At 36.7% G+C, this 17,377-nt stretch overlaps 1 protein-coding gene across 2 annotated transcripts; it reads right to left on the reverse strand.

Moving 5' to 3' along the window:
* Positions 1 to 13,071, reverse strand: LOC121422846 (transmembrane protein 180-like). Of its 2 annotated transcripts, none has more exons than XM_041618060.1 (5): positions 12,977 to 13,071; positions 9,133 to 10,063; positions 8,418 to 8,572; positions 7,176 to 7,259; positions 1 to 4,981 (listed from the first exon to the last, which is right to left on the reverse strand). In XM_041618060.1, the coding sequence occupies exons 2-5, from the start codon at positions 10,036 to 10,038 to the stop codon at positions 4,702 to 4,704; spliced, it is 1,425 nt and encodes a 474-aa protein (XP_041473994.1). In that variant the 5' UTR covers positions 10,039 to 10,063; positions 12,977 to 13,071; the 3' UTR covers positions 1 to 4,701. The 2 variants fall into 2 exon arrangements, with proteins under 2 accessions (XP_041473994.1, XP_041473995.1); XM_041618061.1 differs by having other exon boundaries at positions 9,133 to 10,064; positions 12,839 to 13,071.
* Between the last annotated feature and the right edge of the window lie 4,306 nt (positions 13,072 to 17,377).

A 17,377-nucleotide genomic window follows, 5' to 3' on the forward strand; every position in this document is an offset into this window, starting at 1 on the left:
TTGGGTGGTCATTATATTAGATTCTGTAAAAAGTCATTTTGAGATCGTTACCAGAACTGGAATTTATCTTTAATGAGGTAAAAACTTTTTAAGATCTAATGAAATAGGAAAGCAAATATCCAAATGGCAGTATTAAAATGACACTCTAAATGCGCATAGTACTGTGAGCATGACATGCACTAAAATGGGCTGTAACATACAAAACAAGAGTCTATGAAATGAACTCACAGTATCTATTACATTATTATATTATGCATAGAATTTATTTATAGATTTGTGCAATAAAGCTATTCCATGTGTCAGTATGATATACAGTACTGAACCATTGGGGGCTTCACATTACAGCATTTAATAATTCAATGCGCATATTCGGTCCTAAAAAGTATGCTATTGCCGTCTTCAAGTAAATGATGTTATATACACATTTATGAGACAAACCATACCCTTGATTTGAAATCATACTGTATTACATCCAACAGAAATGAGTACACCCCTCGTGGGTATGCTAATTAATTAACATAAATTTGAATACAGCTTAATACAGAAAATTACCTCATGGTGACTACAAATGTGACCAGCCACCCCAAAAGAACTATGAGTCGCAAGGGAAGGTTTTCAGTAAATAGCTAAAATACCAATTCATATAATCTTGAAAATAAGCTAAAATACCAATTCATATAATCTTGAAAATAAGCTAAAATGTCAATTCATAAAATCTTGAAAATAAGCTAAAATGTCAATTCATAAAATCTTGAAAATAAGCTAAAATGTCAATTCATAAAATCTTCAAAATAAGCTAAAATGTCAATTCATAAATCTTCAAAATAAGCTAAAATGTCAATTCATAAAATCTTCAAAATAAGCTAAAATGTCAATTCATAAATCTTCAAAATAAGCTAATCTGATAGAGTAAGTTTTCTTCTTCATACTGTGAGATTTGAAGTTGCAAAGTAAATTAAAGATAAGATACAAGAGCTTCTTTGACAACATTAAAAAAAAAAGACTTCTTGAAAGTTTTGCGGAGGTTGCACAGTGTGTACATCTAATGTTTGAGTAAACTTGAACTTCAAACTTTGTTTTCTCTTTTATTCATTGAAGCTCTTAATGTGTTTTGTCTATATTCATTCAAGTACTTGTGTGGGTTATCGGTGATAAATTTTGATTAGTTATATATCATTTCGAAGCTTATAATGTCCTTTTTCAATCTCAATAAAATTATCAAAATTCATTTCGGGCAACTAATTGTTGGTTTTGTGGTGGGAGATTATAAATAATGTATCCTGCCATACTTCTTTACTATTTTATAATTACTTTGGTTCTAAAGAATCTTGAGGGTGAGGAGGTGCATCTAGTTGAGTTAATGTGAAAGGGAGTTTCACATAAACATTCCATGCAAAATAGGAATGTGAAATATTACAAATACTAGATACAAAAAAGGTGAGCTTATGACATCATTGGCTCACTTCATTACATACAGTACAGCCACACTCACTGTGTGGTAAAAGAATCAGACTGTAAAATGTCATTAAATAATTGATTAATTAGTATAATTATCTGTTTACTCTATTTCAATAAAAAAAATTGCATATGAAATAAAGATTTTCCTCCAAGTATTAAAAGGCCTAAAATGTCACATCAAGGTGACCCCTTTATTTATTTGGATCCTGGAAAACCTAAAATTAGTCATGATAATGTGAAAAAAATGTTAGTAGTACTCGTTCCCAATACAATGTACAGGTTTACACCCTAATTCCTTTTTTTTAAGTTGACAAAAAAGTGACACTCTATAAAACCAATAAGGAAGCATGCACCATTCCAAGTACTGTGCTTATTGAAGCAAATTCATTTCAGCAGAAAGGCTTTATGTATAATTATGCAACGTTTGTTAAATGCAGAAGAATAATTACTTCCTTCCTATTTGGGGTACATCTTTCTTGCATCAAAATCTATCTAGTACAAAAATCTAACATGAAATTTACAGATACCATTATGCACTGGAATTCTGAAAAAAGAATTTTAAGTAGTTAACCAGCAAAAGACCATCATGGAGATAGCAATTATCAATTAAACACAATACACAAAAGAATTAATATGCTGAAAGATCATCAGCTGCCAAATAATTGGCCGCTTATGGTTATTTTTTATAAATGTGTTGCTATTTTTTTAACCACAGCAAAAAAAAATCCTGTGTAATTAGAATGCAATCGCAAGTGCAAAACTAAAAGATCCATTCCGGATTACAATTCATACAATGATATGGCCACAACAGAGTTGAATGCATTGAAATAATGCACAATGTAAAGATCATAAATAGAAATCAATAAAAAATATATAATCATAATACAAAATAAAATTGTCTTTAAGTAAATGTATTTCAGGAGTACTTATCATGATAATGCATGAATTACAGCCAGAAAATCCACTCAAATGGATACATAATTATCAGTCTATGTATAAATATAGAAATACTTAAATACATACTGACTTTTCTGACAAGAAAAAAAAGACACGGAACGTATTATCAGCGTGACTTGTATCTACAGATAATATCCAACTGATATAAATGCTATGGAAAAGGCAAGCTGAATGCTAAATAGAGACATCACCTAAATTAACTGCATAGGCCTATAACCCCCACTTGAGGTGCACCTTGAATGACCTATGAATATTCTAAATAATGTGTTTATTTTTCATACTTTACGGTACCTATACTGGTACTCAAAATCTATGCACATTTGAGGGTACTCTGGGTAAAAAGTGCCCATTAAAAAATAAAACATTGTTATAGACAAATGTATTCCAAATGACAAGAACAAAAATGATACATGTATACTTTTGTTGTCCCTGATGATTCTTTATTGTTGGAATTCGCTGTAAGATATAAAGCAAAATTATTTCATAAAACAAATATTTTATGGAAAATATGATCTAAAGTTTCATATTTAGAGGTAGTTTGGGATGCATATTGTCAAAACTAAAAATTGTCAAAATTTAAACTTGTTTTCCTTCTGCCTTTTCAATAAAAACCATTTCTGAAGCACGGTATAGCGTTCTGATACTATACAATACCTAAATTCATAAGACCTATATTCAATGGGCCTTTATCAAGAACAAGCGGAATGTCAGGATGATATTCCAATACCATTCACTTTCCTGAACCACATCAAGCGATTTCTGCAAGGGGCTTTACTAAACTAAAGAGTCCCATATAATGGGAAATATACAGAAGGCAAGGGGTCATGCTAGAAACCACCATAAGTGGAAAGAAAAGTGTGGAGGCCTATATGTGCCACAGGGCATGAATGAGGATAGTGTTATAATATAGAAACACTAAAGAGTAAACTAACACTACTAATAATTATTATACTTGCCTATATAATGCTTAACATTCACTTCATGAGAACTTCACTAAGCGCTCTACACTAATGCAGCATACATGTAGATACCCTTGTTTTGGCAGAGCAGCTGTTATGCGCTCTGCATTTCAAGGAAGAAATGTCTTCTCGGTACCATTTACCTCACCTGGGTTGAGTGCAGCACATTGTGGATCAATATATTGCCGAAAGGAATTACGCCATGGCTGGGATTCATATCCACCATGGTCAAGCCATCGGTGGATTACTAAAATGGAGTTTACTTATACGGACTGATGACCATGTGCTGTTAATTCTAGATCAAAGTCTTCAAGATTCCTTTTTTTCTTGTTAGGGTGATTTCAAAACTTCCCTTAAGCGCTTTACACTAATGCAGCATACATGTAGTTACCCTTGCTTTGAGAGAGCAGCTGTTATGCGCACTGCATTTCAAGGAAGAAATGTCTTCTGGGTACCATTTACCTCACCTGGGTTGAGTGCAGCACAATTTAGATCAATTTATTGCTGAAGGGAATTACGCCATGGCTAGGATTAAAATCCACCATGGTCAAGCCATCGGTGGTTTACTAAAATGGAGTTTTACTTATACGGACTGATGACCATGTGCTGTTAATAAAAAAAGGAATCTTAGAGATTCCTTTTTTTTTTTGTTGTGGTGATTCCAAAATGTAAGCTCTGGAAAAATAGTAACAAGCTCTTCTTGAATACATTTTGAAAAATTTAAGTCTGTTATGCGCTTAGATGAAAACTTTGCCTTTAAATGGCACCAGATCTTCAAGGGAAATTAACAAATGAAACATACCAGGCTCAGTCTTCTAAGATTTGCGATTGATCCAATCAACCATTGCTATGAAAAGCCAGCAACAATATCTAAATGGACGTTTGTCCACAATATTTCCTAGATGTGATGTATAGTCATACATTCACAGCTTTACAATTTGGTATTCTCTTTGTTTACAAAGGACATGGTGCAAATTTTCTGCAGGGAAAATCATGACGATGATGGACTTCCATATAGTTGAGGTTAATCGGATCAATTGCACCTCTATGTAAGATGGGACCCAGGACATGATTTCATCAAACTGTCTAGCACTGACAAGTTATTTCATTTTCTATCATTTACCATAGTAACAATCAGAGAAGAATGCTTCTCAGCCAATCAAAATCAAGAGATTCACTAACAATGATGACAATTTGGTCAGTGCCGACAACTTTCATGAACCACCCCCAGGTAAACCAGTACCCTGAATCCAAACAGATACAAGACAAGTCATAAAAGGCCCCTCCAAACAAGCAGCCAAAAATATTTTTTAAATGATTTATTACACTACGTTTCTACATGTTTGGCTATGGTGATGTGACTATTGCGTATCGTGTAATTCCTCCATGCCACGAGCTGTAATGAACCTATAATGATCGGTATAAAACACGTAAGTAAGAACATGGTTTCTTTGAGTTGAGTGGTTCCTTGGAGAGAAAGACGCTCATCCTGTAGTTCTTGGTAACCATAGCGATTGAGAATGTTTACTACCATCATAGGAGCTAAGGAGGATGCTGGTTTGGTGAACAAAGCATTGTAGCCAAAGACTGTGGATGAGAGAGGATTCCTGGGGGAAGAAAATAATTGAAAAGAAGCAAGAAAGTGAAGGGAATGTCTTCAACAAATATGAGTTCTGTTGGTTCTCATAGATACAAGGTCTCAGAGAGGTAAAGTCATACTGTCAGCCTTGCTCTAAATTGACTTCTCATAAATCTCATGACTAAAAGTTTGCCAATTTCACAAAATTCTCTTCTCTTTGGGTTATTTTTAATCACATAATTAATGATGGTGTCGGCAGAGTCTACAGTCAACAGGGGTGTGAGTGGTCACAAATAAAAAGATCTGAAAAAAAGATGACGAGTGTTGAAAAAATCTGAAATAGAAAGAGCTCCCATAATTTTTGTACAGATGAAAGCCAAAAATGGGCTGAAATTAAGCTGAAAATAAAAACAAAAAAAATCTGAACTCTCACACCCCTGAGTCAAATGACTTTTTGCCTGCAAAATGTAACATGATGACTGTTTATCAAACCAAGTTTATTTTGAGATATATGTGGTGCTGGTGTCCTTAGGCAAGGCATCAATGTACATTTGCCATGCCTTGATGAGGTAAATGGGTACCTCTGGGCACAAATATGATAATAATAACAATAATAATATGCTACATTTATATAGCCATTAATACAATGTTTCTAAGCACTGCATACTATTGCCCCCGCTTTAGCACGAATGCCCTAATTGGACGCTAGAAAATGAAAGGAATTTCTTCCTACCGGGTACCAATGTACGTACTACACCTGGGTGGAGAGTGGAAAATGTGGATAAACACCTTGCCAAAGGACGCAAGTGCCACAGCAGGATTTGAACCCCAGACCTTGTGGATCAAAGTCAGGGGACTTATCCACTGAGCTACAACACCTCTACAAATTTATGCCCTTTAGATTACATCAAATTGCCTCATAAGCATAATGCTTTAAAGCCAAGCTTGAAGGTTGTATGGTACAGGGTGATTTGCAAAGTCATAAAGTACTTGGTTTCATGATGCCAGGGGCAGAAATCTTTCCTAAAAGGTAGGGGGGATGAAAAAAAAGTTATCACCAAAATATTCAAGGTCATTTAGACGAAAATAAAATTGACAAGCAAAAAAAAAGGTTATCAAAACCCAAAGTAAGTAAAATACATGTTTTATTTCAATTTTTAATGATGTATTTTTGCCATCATAAAATACCACAAATAGCAGGGGGGACATTTGGGATTTCTGCCAATACCAAGAATGTTAGGGAGAGTCATTAGAACAAGCCTTTGTGAGAGAAGGCAATGGAGGTGCACATCTGCCATTTCCTTTCAAAGGGATGGCAATAGATGATGATGAATGGGTGCAGAGCACCAGAAATATCGCATCTGATGAGCATGTAGCCTACATACAAGAACCCAATATCATGTATGTGGTTATCACCCTTTATATACCGTAGTTACTATACTCTACTGGGTATAATGTAGGTTAATGCACATAAGATTCAGCATTCCCAAAAGATTCTGACTGAAGCGAAGTTACCAGTACATGACATCATATTATTATCTTTGCTGTAGCTGAGCCGCCCTACAATCGCTAAGCATTCAAGGAATTGATCTTACCAGGTAAACATTCACCTCACATGAGTCGAGTGCAACAAAATGGGGGTTAACTTCTTGCTGAAGGAAATTAAAACACATGGGCCTGTATTCTCAAGTCGGGTTGAACTTAAACTCAGGTTTAAAGTTGTGGTTTTAAGTATGGATAGCCAATTGCTACATAAATCACTATTAAACGGTACAGATATCATAGTTCAGCTCATTTGGCTCTCAAATCATTCATAATTGTCTAAGAAGTATATATAGATTTGTCTTCACCATCTATGAATCAAGAAAGAGCACAGTTAAAAAAGAAACATACAACTTAATAAAAATTTTGACACTTTTGGCTTCCCATAATTTTAGCAGAGTTAGACCATGGTCTAAGTTAAACCTGACTTCAGAATACGGGTCATGGTGTAAAGGAAGGTGAGAGTCAGAGCCATAACACCATGACGCGTCAAAAGAGAATAAAAAAATTATACAAGTCAATTGTTTTTGCTGTGAGTGTGAATTATTAAATCTGGCAACCTTCATCTACAATCTACATATATATGTACATGGCCTAAAAAGATTTGAAATCATTAGATTACCGGTACTGCTAATTGTGATGTAAATAGCCAACTGCATGCTGTGTCTTGAAATACTTACATTCTCTGGTACCTTTGTTGATCATTATCAATGATGTCAGACAAACAAAGGTTGAAGAAAGGTGCCACAGAACCAGGTAAAATTCTGTCAAGGAAATGAAAAAAAAAATAATAGTTCACCTCAATGTCTTGTTAATGATCTGGCAAAGAATTACTGTCATTTTTAAACTAAGCCCAAATGACACTAGAGTGAATGAAAAAACATTTGCGTTTTTTTATCAATAACATAAAATAACGGAGTGCAAATTTTTAATTCAAATGTCAGAATTCTGTCGAGAAATTTAGTGAACTTCATGTACCTATACCAGACGGAGAAAAAAGAAATCGAAATAGGGCAAAACAATAAAGAACCAACATTTGTTAATATTGAAAAATGTGCATGAATTTAATAGCATACCGGTACTGAATGAGTTTTGAAATTCTGAGTAGAAAGAATTATCAAATAAAGCACACAGGATTGAAAAAGGAGATAAAATGATGAGAAATAAGCATTTTGAACAGACAACGGACGAGGGATGCCACGTCATGGCATATCATCAGGGCCACAGGTCGGATGAGCTAATAATAATAACAATAAACAATCGCTTTTTATCAAACGTTAGGGGGAATTGTTTTGACCCCTCCCATGTTCAACAATGTTTTTTTTCTCCTAATATTAATTCCCTATATGGTGACTTTTAGGCAGATGATAATAATAACTAATAACGATTTCTTTAAAAAATAGTAACAAATACACATAATGTAGGCTCATTATTTGCACACAATATGTTCTTTGCAGGTAATTTACGATTGATAATCAATAAATATTGTCTTTATGGTCACAGAGAATACTCCCCTTGTTTTCTTTTTAATCTAACCACTAGTTTTAAATCTGATATTGTGGTCTCAATCTTAATCTGCAAATCTTGTTCTTGAACTTAAACAGAACGATCTTGATCTCGGATCCACAGGTTTTGAACCACATCATGGGCCTCGCAAATTTCATCTCAAAAGATGTGCAAGACTTGAAAAGGGAGAAAATGATGGGCTCAAAAAACTTTTGTGCTGTGGCGAAGTCATGCAATATGTTGAGGGGGAGTGGGGGTCAATTTGACCGTGGGCATCACAAATTTGATCTCAAAAGATTCAAAAGACTTGAAAATAAACAGTCAGCAGATGGCACAGTGAAAATTTGCTGAGGACAGCTAAACAAGGTTTAAGTGAAACAAAAAATTCTCAATCAAATTCTGTTTATTATACATACCTGTCTGTAAAAAAGAAGATAACTAGAATATGGGTGTGCTGAGATCCAATCAGAAACATGAGGAATGATGAACAGATTTTGAAATAAAATGACCAGATAATGATCCGATAGTAACCATGGCGACTGACAAAAATGCTCAGGATTAAGACAAGTAACTGGAAAATAGAAGAAAAACTATGCATCAATAATTACATGATAATCTTATAATAATAATGTGCAGATACACAAAGATGAATGAAAAAGGTTTTCCATAGCTCTAGTCGATAATCAATTTCAATATAAGTAGATTATCGCCACTGAAATACACGGATAACAGGATATATTTCAGTCTAAAAAAATATGTTCATTATGAGCTTCAACTACGTAAAGCAGGGAAAGCAGGGAAGGACAGTAAGGCTTTCATTGAGTGCTCGGTTACAAATAGCAGGCATTTCGATACCAACTTATGAAGTTCTGCAATTGGTTTAATGCAGCAATTTTGGTCAATCAACAGCGATTACTATTTCATAATAAACAATATTTTGGTCGTATTAATGTTACTGCAATATATCAAGAGAATCATAACACCATTATCGAATATTCATTTTTTTTTATATTGCATAATTTATTTATTGAAATATCGTCCAGCACTAGTTTTCTCTGAAGCAACTCTATGCAAATAAGAATTCAAGGTGGGGTTGAATCAAGTTGAAAAGAAATTTCATACTGTATTCACCTGTGGCAAGATAAATAGTGAACCAAACATCACTTTCCTTTGAGATGAAGAGAGGTCGGACTCCGGAATGAGTTGGGTCGCAAAGACAGACAGAAAGTTTGCCCCGTAATCACCCTGAAATATGTGACAAAAGTTGATGAATACGAATATCAAGAAGTTTCTGTTGAAGATGATCTGTTTCGCTTGTTTGTACGATAGGGAGAGAGAACCATCTTGATTGGAGAGACCTTGTGATTTCAACTTCTTACTGTCCTGTCTTGAAAGTGCCAAACCAGTTGATTGAACATCACACTGTACCTTCACGTTGCGCCCCGTGTAGTGCATTGCAGCCCAACTTAGAAACGCTACAATGACGCACCACATCTGGAATGCATGGAAGTTTTTCAAGTTGTCCGACACAAACTGGCTGATGAGAACTGACGTTGATCCCACAATAGAAGCAACTTGGGCGTACCTGGTCAGCCTGACGCGGTCCTCGTGTTGAGTGGATATCTCGGCAAAGAGAGCGCAGTACGATAAGAGCACGAAGGTGAAAAGAGTATCATAGCAGCATAGAGAAACCATTAGATGGACTCCAATTATCCATTCATTGGCTTCGTAGGTCTTCCAAGGAAACCAAGGCAGGAGAAAGCAGATGGCAAACAGTGGCGCTCCGTACATGATGGCATGGCGACGGGAGCGGAATGCCTTGATGTTGGAGTTGTCTTGCCAGTATGCAAACAATGGATCATTGACAGCGTTCCATATCATGTAGACCACCTGGGCCACATGGAACCATGACTCTGATATGTGGTAGTAATCGGTGAAGAGTTGTACATAATAGAACCGAAAGATTGTGTTCATCATTTTCGTTGCCAGAAACGTCATGGAGTAGGCAAGTGCATTTTGATCGATTACCAAGCCCATCTTGAAAACCTTTTTAAAACAAGGCCTGAAAGAGAGAAACAGAAAACATTAAATTTTACAATGAAAAATATATAGCAAGTGTATGGAAAATTGAAAATGTTTTTTGTTACAAAAGTGCTATTTCAATAATTTTTAGAAAATGTGTGTTGTATACTGCATTCCCCATATGGTAGTTGCAGTGAACAAGTGTTATCAACCCATTTCAATCACGATCTGTTTCATAAAGACTTATCATAATAACAATACACAATTTCTATAAAAAAGTTTACCTCAGCCAGGCATTTGAAGGATTTCATTAGGTTATACCCTAACCCAGGGAGCTCCGGCCCACTCTGCGTGCCGGAGCCCAGGGGCCGATTGCACGAAAGGGTCTTTCCAAGGACCGTCTTTCGTGTCGCCCATCTTTTATGATACGCTATAGGCGGGTTGTTTCTGAAATTTATGATAAAGAATAAGATTCGTTAGTTTGCTTTTAAATCGAATTGTATACAATTTCATGATATATCACATCATTTTATAAACAAATATGTTGTTTAGTTTAACGGACGAATGAAATATGTTTGCAGATGATTTATTTAAAATGCGTTTCACATGGCGCATCATAAAAGATGGGCGACACGAAAGACGGTCCTTGCAAAGACCCTTTCGTGCAATCGGCCCCAGGAGTCATCTGTGTAATACTTAGTCAAATATACTCTCCAAAATGGGGAAGAATGGGGTTGGAATAACACTTCAAATAAAAGGGAGAAATAAATTATGCACTTACCTCAATTACATGGATGAAGGCCTATTGTGACACAGCTATCCTGACATGGAGGCACAAACTGGACCCTCAAAAAAGGGTTCTTTCTCTTTCGTTTTCATTCTGTCAAAATTAAAAGCAAAATCATGGCCGATCTATACCAAAACGAACGCGACATAGACGTCTAACTTTTCCTTTTTTGAGGGTCCAGTTTGTGCCTCGATGTCCGGATAGCTGTGTCACGATAGACCTTCATCCACATATCGAGGTATGTGCATAATTTATTTTGCCCCTTTTATTTGAAGCGCTATTCCGACCCCATTTTGGAGAGTATATGTTTGACTAGTATTACACAGACGACTCCTGGGCTCCGGCACGCAAAGTGGGCCGGAGCTCCCTGGGTTAGGATATAAGCTACTGAAAACATTCAAATGCCTGGCTGAGCCGCTGAGGGTAAACTTTTTTATAGAAATAGTGCATTTGTTATTATGACAATTCTTTATGAAACAGGATCGTGATTGATCTGGCTTACTTATATAGTTTGACTGAGAACCGTTATTGCATGTCATTGTTATTAACTTACCGCATTATAAATACAACAAATTTTATCAAACGGGTCCCTGCTTCATTAAGATGAAGCGGGCCCCTGGTGCCCTTTTCATAAAGGACTTGCAACTGACATGACTGACTGTTACTGTCATAACCTTATATCATAACATTGTTCATACTAAGGTTCATAAGGTAGTATTTATTGTCCAAATAAATAACTGGAAATCTGCATTTTTACATGGTATTGAACATACACAACATAGCATGGAAAATGAACATATTTACAGAAAATCAAACAATCACATATAGACAATTATGATATACACGTGGGTAGCATTTGAAGATATTGCCTATTGAAATGAAATTTACATTAGAATTAAAATAAATCAGTACTATAAATCTTCAGAGCATTGTCCACTTGTAATTGTTATCAGTATTTACATATTATTTTTATTTTCAATATTGTTGTTTTAAATAATCAACATCAACTATCCGACAAGTTAAAGTTACATTATTAGGCATATCATTATACATTATTACCCCTTCCTCATTCAGCATTCGGATTGAGCTTGGCACAATCAGTTTAAGAACCTATTTGTTCAACAATGTGCTGACCGTAGTCTATTACCAGATCTAATCCTTATTAGGCCCTACTGAGTACTGTACTACAGTACTGAGCACTTGTTCACTGCTACCATCTGGCCTGTGGAGAATCTACAGGTAGGACTATGGTATGCCAATGCTGTATAGAGCACACACTTTAAAAAATCATTAAAATATCACTTTTGTGACCAAAATTACTAATTTCCATATAGTTTTAATATATTTATCATTAGTAATGTGGGAATAATTTTTGTATTCAGCAGAGCGCTTAAAAATTTGAATTTTGGGCATATTTATGTGTACGCCCTCTATTGGTGGAAAGTAATATGGCAAGAAAATTTTCATTTTTTGATCTCTATTTTCAATTAAGAAAAAATGATAAAAAGAATCAAATTTAAATAAGAGCCAAGCAGTATGAATTAACAGGTCTAATGGAAACTGCCAGTGTAAAAAAATCAAGCATTTGCCCCAAAGAAAAAAAGAAAATAAGCCAAACATTGCCACCTTTATTTTGTCACACATTGAGATATAACTGAGAACAAGGTTATATTATAACCTTGTTCATTGAATGAGTGGTACTGAGTACAGTATTTCTTTGCCTTTTCAAGTATTCTGTTTCGACAAAAATCGATGAGCCCCGCCAGGCCCCTGACTCGGAGTCAGGGGGATTTTGCATTGTTAACCCCTGTAATGGTGGCTGCACGAAAGCGAGCCGCGTCTGTGTACGAGGAGAAATTAAAATTTTTCTTTTTTCAAAACTCCTCATAACAGACGGCTGCCAGCTGTCTAATCTGATTCTGAAGTGAGTAGTCTGCAGAGTCAGTAGCGTAATACCCACACGAGCGCGGTACCGCCCGCGGAGCTTCCCCCGAAGGAAGGCCGAAGGTCCGGCATACATACCGTATGGTATGTACCGTGGCGTAGGTCCGGCGAAGCCGGGCGCTCATCTGGGTTACGAAGTCTGTTTCTCTCTCTTCTTTCTTCATAAAATTCATGAAGACTACCGCTCCAACTTTATGCTAAATATCTAGCCCTCTAACTCACCGGACTTGATTTGTTCTACTGAATTCTAGGAATTTCCAGAGCAATGGACGTGGAGGGATCACCAAAAAAGTTAGAGAGAGGTCGTGGCCGTTTCCATTGGCTTATGGAGCGCTAGCTGCTGCTATGCTGTGTCATTTTTTTTTTTTTTTGAAAGAAAGTGTACCGTGCGTACCGAATTATCTTATCAGAGTGCAGTGTTGTACAATCAACTCCGATCCGTAGGGGAAGGCGGGGTAAGTTGAGCATAGGGGCAAGTTGAGCCACCAGCCCCAGGCCAATAATGAATGAGTCAGACATTGTGGGGGTGTCATGTATTGATGACCCATAGCATAACCCCCAACCCCACCACATTGTTTTCCACTTTGAAGCAAAAAGTAGTTTTTTAGAGGGAAAAGTATGAATTTCAGCCAAAAAAGTAAAAAAGGGTGTGAAATAGATAAGTACTTTATTCACACACACGTCTTTAAATATAGTATAGACATGATAACAACATTGTTAGTCCAGGTATGGATCTTCATTCTTGTCATAGTCTTTTATGATTTATGCATAATAAATGAGTGGATACAAAATTATCGCACTAAGTTCGGACTGGGGTAAGTTGAGCCAAACAGTATGGGGCAAGTTGAGCCATGGTAATTCTTATGGTAATGTATCTTAATAAACAAACAAACCATAAAAATCGATTGAAATGCAGGTTGAAAGGAGGAAATTTACATGACTGCTCTTTTCCTTTTAAGGATGTTAGTATTTATAGAGAATTAGCAAGTGAAAAGACTATAAACAAAAAATTGACATGCTGGTTCTCCCCCCATACATTGTGTATGTAGTTTTTGTGGCTCATCTTACCCCAGACGGTGGCACAACTTACCCCATATATGGGGCAAGTTGAGCCATTTGACATCGGTTTTTCAAAGGTCACGATGACTTTCAGTGTGGGGGTAAGAAAGTTATATGTAGGTGAAAAACATTTCCCAAGAATCAAATTTAAAGGCAAGGTACTTATTTCTAAAATAGTACTAGTCGTATCAATTCTAACATGCAAAATGCAAAAAGTGTCACAACTTACCCCGCCTTCCCCTATACGGTACCGTCAATCAACAGTATACGTACGGTATAGGGGTGCGGCAGGGGAAGGCGTGAGAAGGGAGGGGCGTGGATATGATCGCATCCCATGATCATAAAAAAAGGCGAATTATACTGTAGGCTGGGGCTGAATGTATTACGGCACCGAGTCCCCCATAATTAGTGACTAAAATTGAATTAATAAAGATCGAGGAGAAGGGGGAATGAGAAAGATCAAGAAAGGAGAAATGCAGAAGCCAAGAAGATACCGGAGGTGGATAATTGGAAGTCAATTTTTGGAAGGGAAAAAAAATCAGGTCACTGCACTGGCCAGGCGCGGATCCAGGAGGGGGCCGAGCCGGCCCCGGCCCCCTATTTTTGACATCCTAAAGAAAAAGTGTGCTCTTTATCTTGATAGAAACTGCGAAAAACAAAAAGAAAATTAAGAAAGAGGTATTATCCCCATGATGTGTAATTTTATACCCTCGTATAATGGCCGGCCCGACCCCGAAAGGAAACAAGTCAAGAAAAATGTTAGAGGAAGAATAGGAAAATGGACTTTATATAAAAATTTTCGCTCGCGGTTCGCGCTCGCATTGCCTGTGTAATGAATCCCATTCAAGTTTATTAAATGACACTTCATATATCCAGTTCTGAAATCAATTTGCACACAGTATTTTAGCTCGCACATCAAGCTTTCATTATCTTGTTTGATTTACACTAATTTTCAGCTCGCGCTGCGCGCTCGCATTGTTTGATTTGTGAGATATCTATCCTCGCAGTTTGGAAATTCTTTCCAAAATTTGTCAAAATGCTCCTTTGTCATGTCAGTATATCAAAAAATTAGGCTCATGCTTCGCGCGCTCGCATTTAATTGTTTGAGACACACAGCTTGTTCTTTATTCAAATAAAAACGCGCTTAGACTGTCCAGTTTTCAGGTCAGAATATAAAAAAATTTGATCTCGCGCTTCGCATTCTCATTATTTAATTGGTGATACTTGTATCCTCTTTATTAATCACTAAAAACAGTCCTAATTGAGTCCCTTTTCACGTTACTAAAATAATTTTTCGGCTCGCACTTCGCGCTCGCATTGTTTAGTTGGATACTTATCTTTGTTTATGATTATAAAAAGCTGCTCAGAATCCTTGTTCTAAGGACATGAAATATCAAAGAATTTAGCTCGCGCTTCGCGCTCGCATTATATGAGATACCTTATCTTGTTAAAACTAACATATACTTTAAACTTCAGTCTTTAGTATACCCCCTGAAAAAAAATCAGATTATAGCGGCCAATCGAGAAAAATGTTGATGAAAATATTTTTCGGCCCCCCTTTTGGCGAAACATGGATCCGCCCCTGCTGACTGCAGACCGACAAATAAAAATTCCAATACCGCTTCGCGCTCGTATTGCCTGTTTATGAGATTCATATATATTCATTGGTGGCGGTGTTTTAAAAAAAATCAGTTCAAATTAAGCTTAGCTCTCGAATTAATATTGTTTGGTTGATAAGCATTTCCCCCTTTCAGGTATCTAAAATTCTCCTCGCGCTTCATGCTGATACTGTTTGATTAATTGAATAACATCTCATTCATTAAAACAAAAAAAAGGCTTCAAAGTCCTGTATAAGGTCCTAGATATACCATAACTTCCTTTAAAAAATCAGCTCGCTTCATTATGGTTTTATTTATTTATGTTTTATGAGTTATCTTGTTAACAGAATACAGCTAAAATCTGCTTAAAATTCAGAGTCTTTAGGATCAGGACGTCCCCCTAAAACAGATTTTGATTAGCTATATTTGAAACGGATGATCAGGGAACTGTTCATTAACCCCCACCATCCCCGTCCCCCGTATTAAACATATTTTTTGTCGCCCTTTCGTCATACAGCAACAAGTCGCCTTTCATTTACACTCGTCACCATGCATTTCATCAAAGAGCATCAAGTCACCTCTCATCTCTCTATAATCAAAGAGCATCGTAACTTTTCGTCACCCTTTCATCAAAGAATATCAACCCTTTTCGCCATCCTTTCATTAAAAAGCATCAAATCGCTCTTCATTACCTTTTCAACAAAGAGCATTAAGTCACTTTATGTCACCCTTTCATTAAAGTTCACCAAGTCACTCTTCGTCACTCTTTCATTAAGAGAGCGTCAAGTCACATTTTGCCCCCCTTTCATCAAAGAACATCAAGTCGTCCTTCGGCACCTTTTTATCAAAGAACATAAGGTCACTCTTCGTCACCGTTTCATCATAGAGCAACGGGTCATCTTTCGTCTACCACTCTTCGTCACCATTTTATGAACACCAAGTCACCCTTCATCTCCCTTTTATCAAAGGGCATCAAGTCACTTTCTGCCTCCCTTTCATCAAAGAGCATCAAGTCGTCCTTCGGCACCTTTTCATCAAAGAGCATAAGATAACTCTTCGTCACTCTTGCACCATAGAGCAAAATCATCTTTCGCCTATCACTCTTCGTCACCCTTTTTATCAAAGAACATCAAGTCACCCTTCATCTCCTTTTCATCGAAGAGTTTCAAATAACTTTTCGTCACCCTGTCATCAAAGAGCATCAAGCCACCCTTCGCCTCTTTTCATCAAAGAACACCAAGATACTCTTCGTCCCCCTTTCATCAAAGAGCATCAAGTAACTCTTCGTCACCCTTTCATCATAGAACGTCAAGTTACTCTTCGTCATCTTTTCATCAAAGAGCATTAAATCTCATTTTCGTCACCCTTTCATCAGATAGCATCAAGTCACTTTTCGTAACCCTTTCATCAAAGAGCATCAGGTCACTCTTCGTCACCTTTTCGTCACACTTTCATCAGAAAGAATATCAAGTCACTTTATGTCACCCTTTCATCAAAGTTCACCAGGTCACTCTTCGTCACCCTTTCATTAAGAGAGCGTCAAGTCACTTTCTGCCTCCCTTTCATCAAAGAACATAAGGTCAGTCTTCGGCTCCGTTTCATCAAAGAGCATAAGATCACTCTTCGTCACCGTTTCATCATAGAGCAACAAGTCATCTTTCGTCTACCACTCTTCGTCACCCTTTTTATCAAAGAACATCAAGTCACCCTTCATCTCCCTTTCATCGAAGAGCTTCAAATAACTTTTCGTCACCCTTTCATCAAAGAGCATCAAGTCACCCTTCGCCTCTATTTATCAAAGAACTTCAAGTTACTCTTCGTCACCCTTTCATCAAAGAGCATCAAGTCACTTTTCTTCACCCTGTCATCAAAGAGCATTAAGTTACTCTTCGTCACCCTTTCATCAAAGGGCATCAAGTCACTTTCTGCCTCCCTTTCATCAAAGATCATCAATTCGTCCTTCGGC

Source organism: Lytechinus variegatus, chromosome 10 (genome assembly GCF_018143015.1).
Source record: "Lytechinus variegatus isolate NC3 chromosome 10, Lvar_3.0, whole genome shotgun sequence".
Classification (NCBI taxonomy): domain Eukaryota; kingdom Metazoa; phylum Echinodermata; class Echinoidea; order Temnopleuroida; family Toxopneustidae; genus Lytechinus; species Lytechinus variegatus.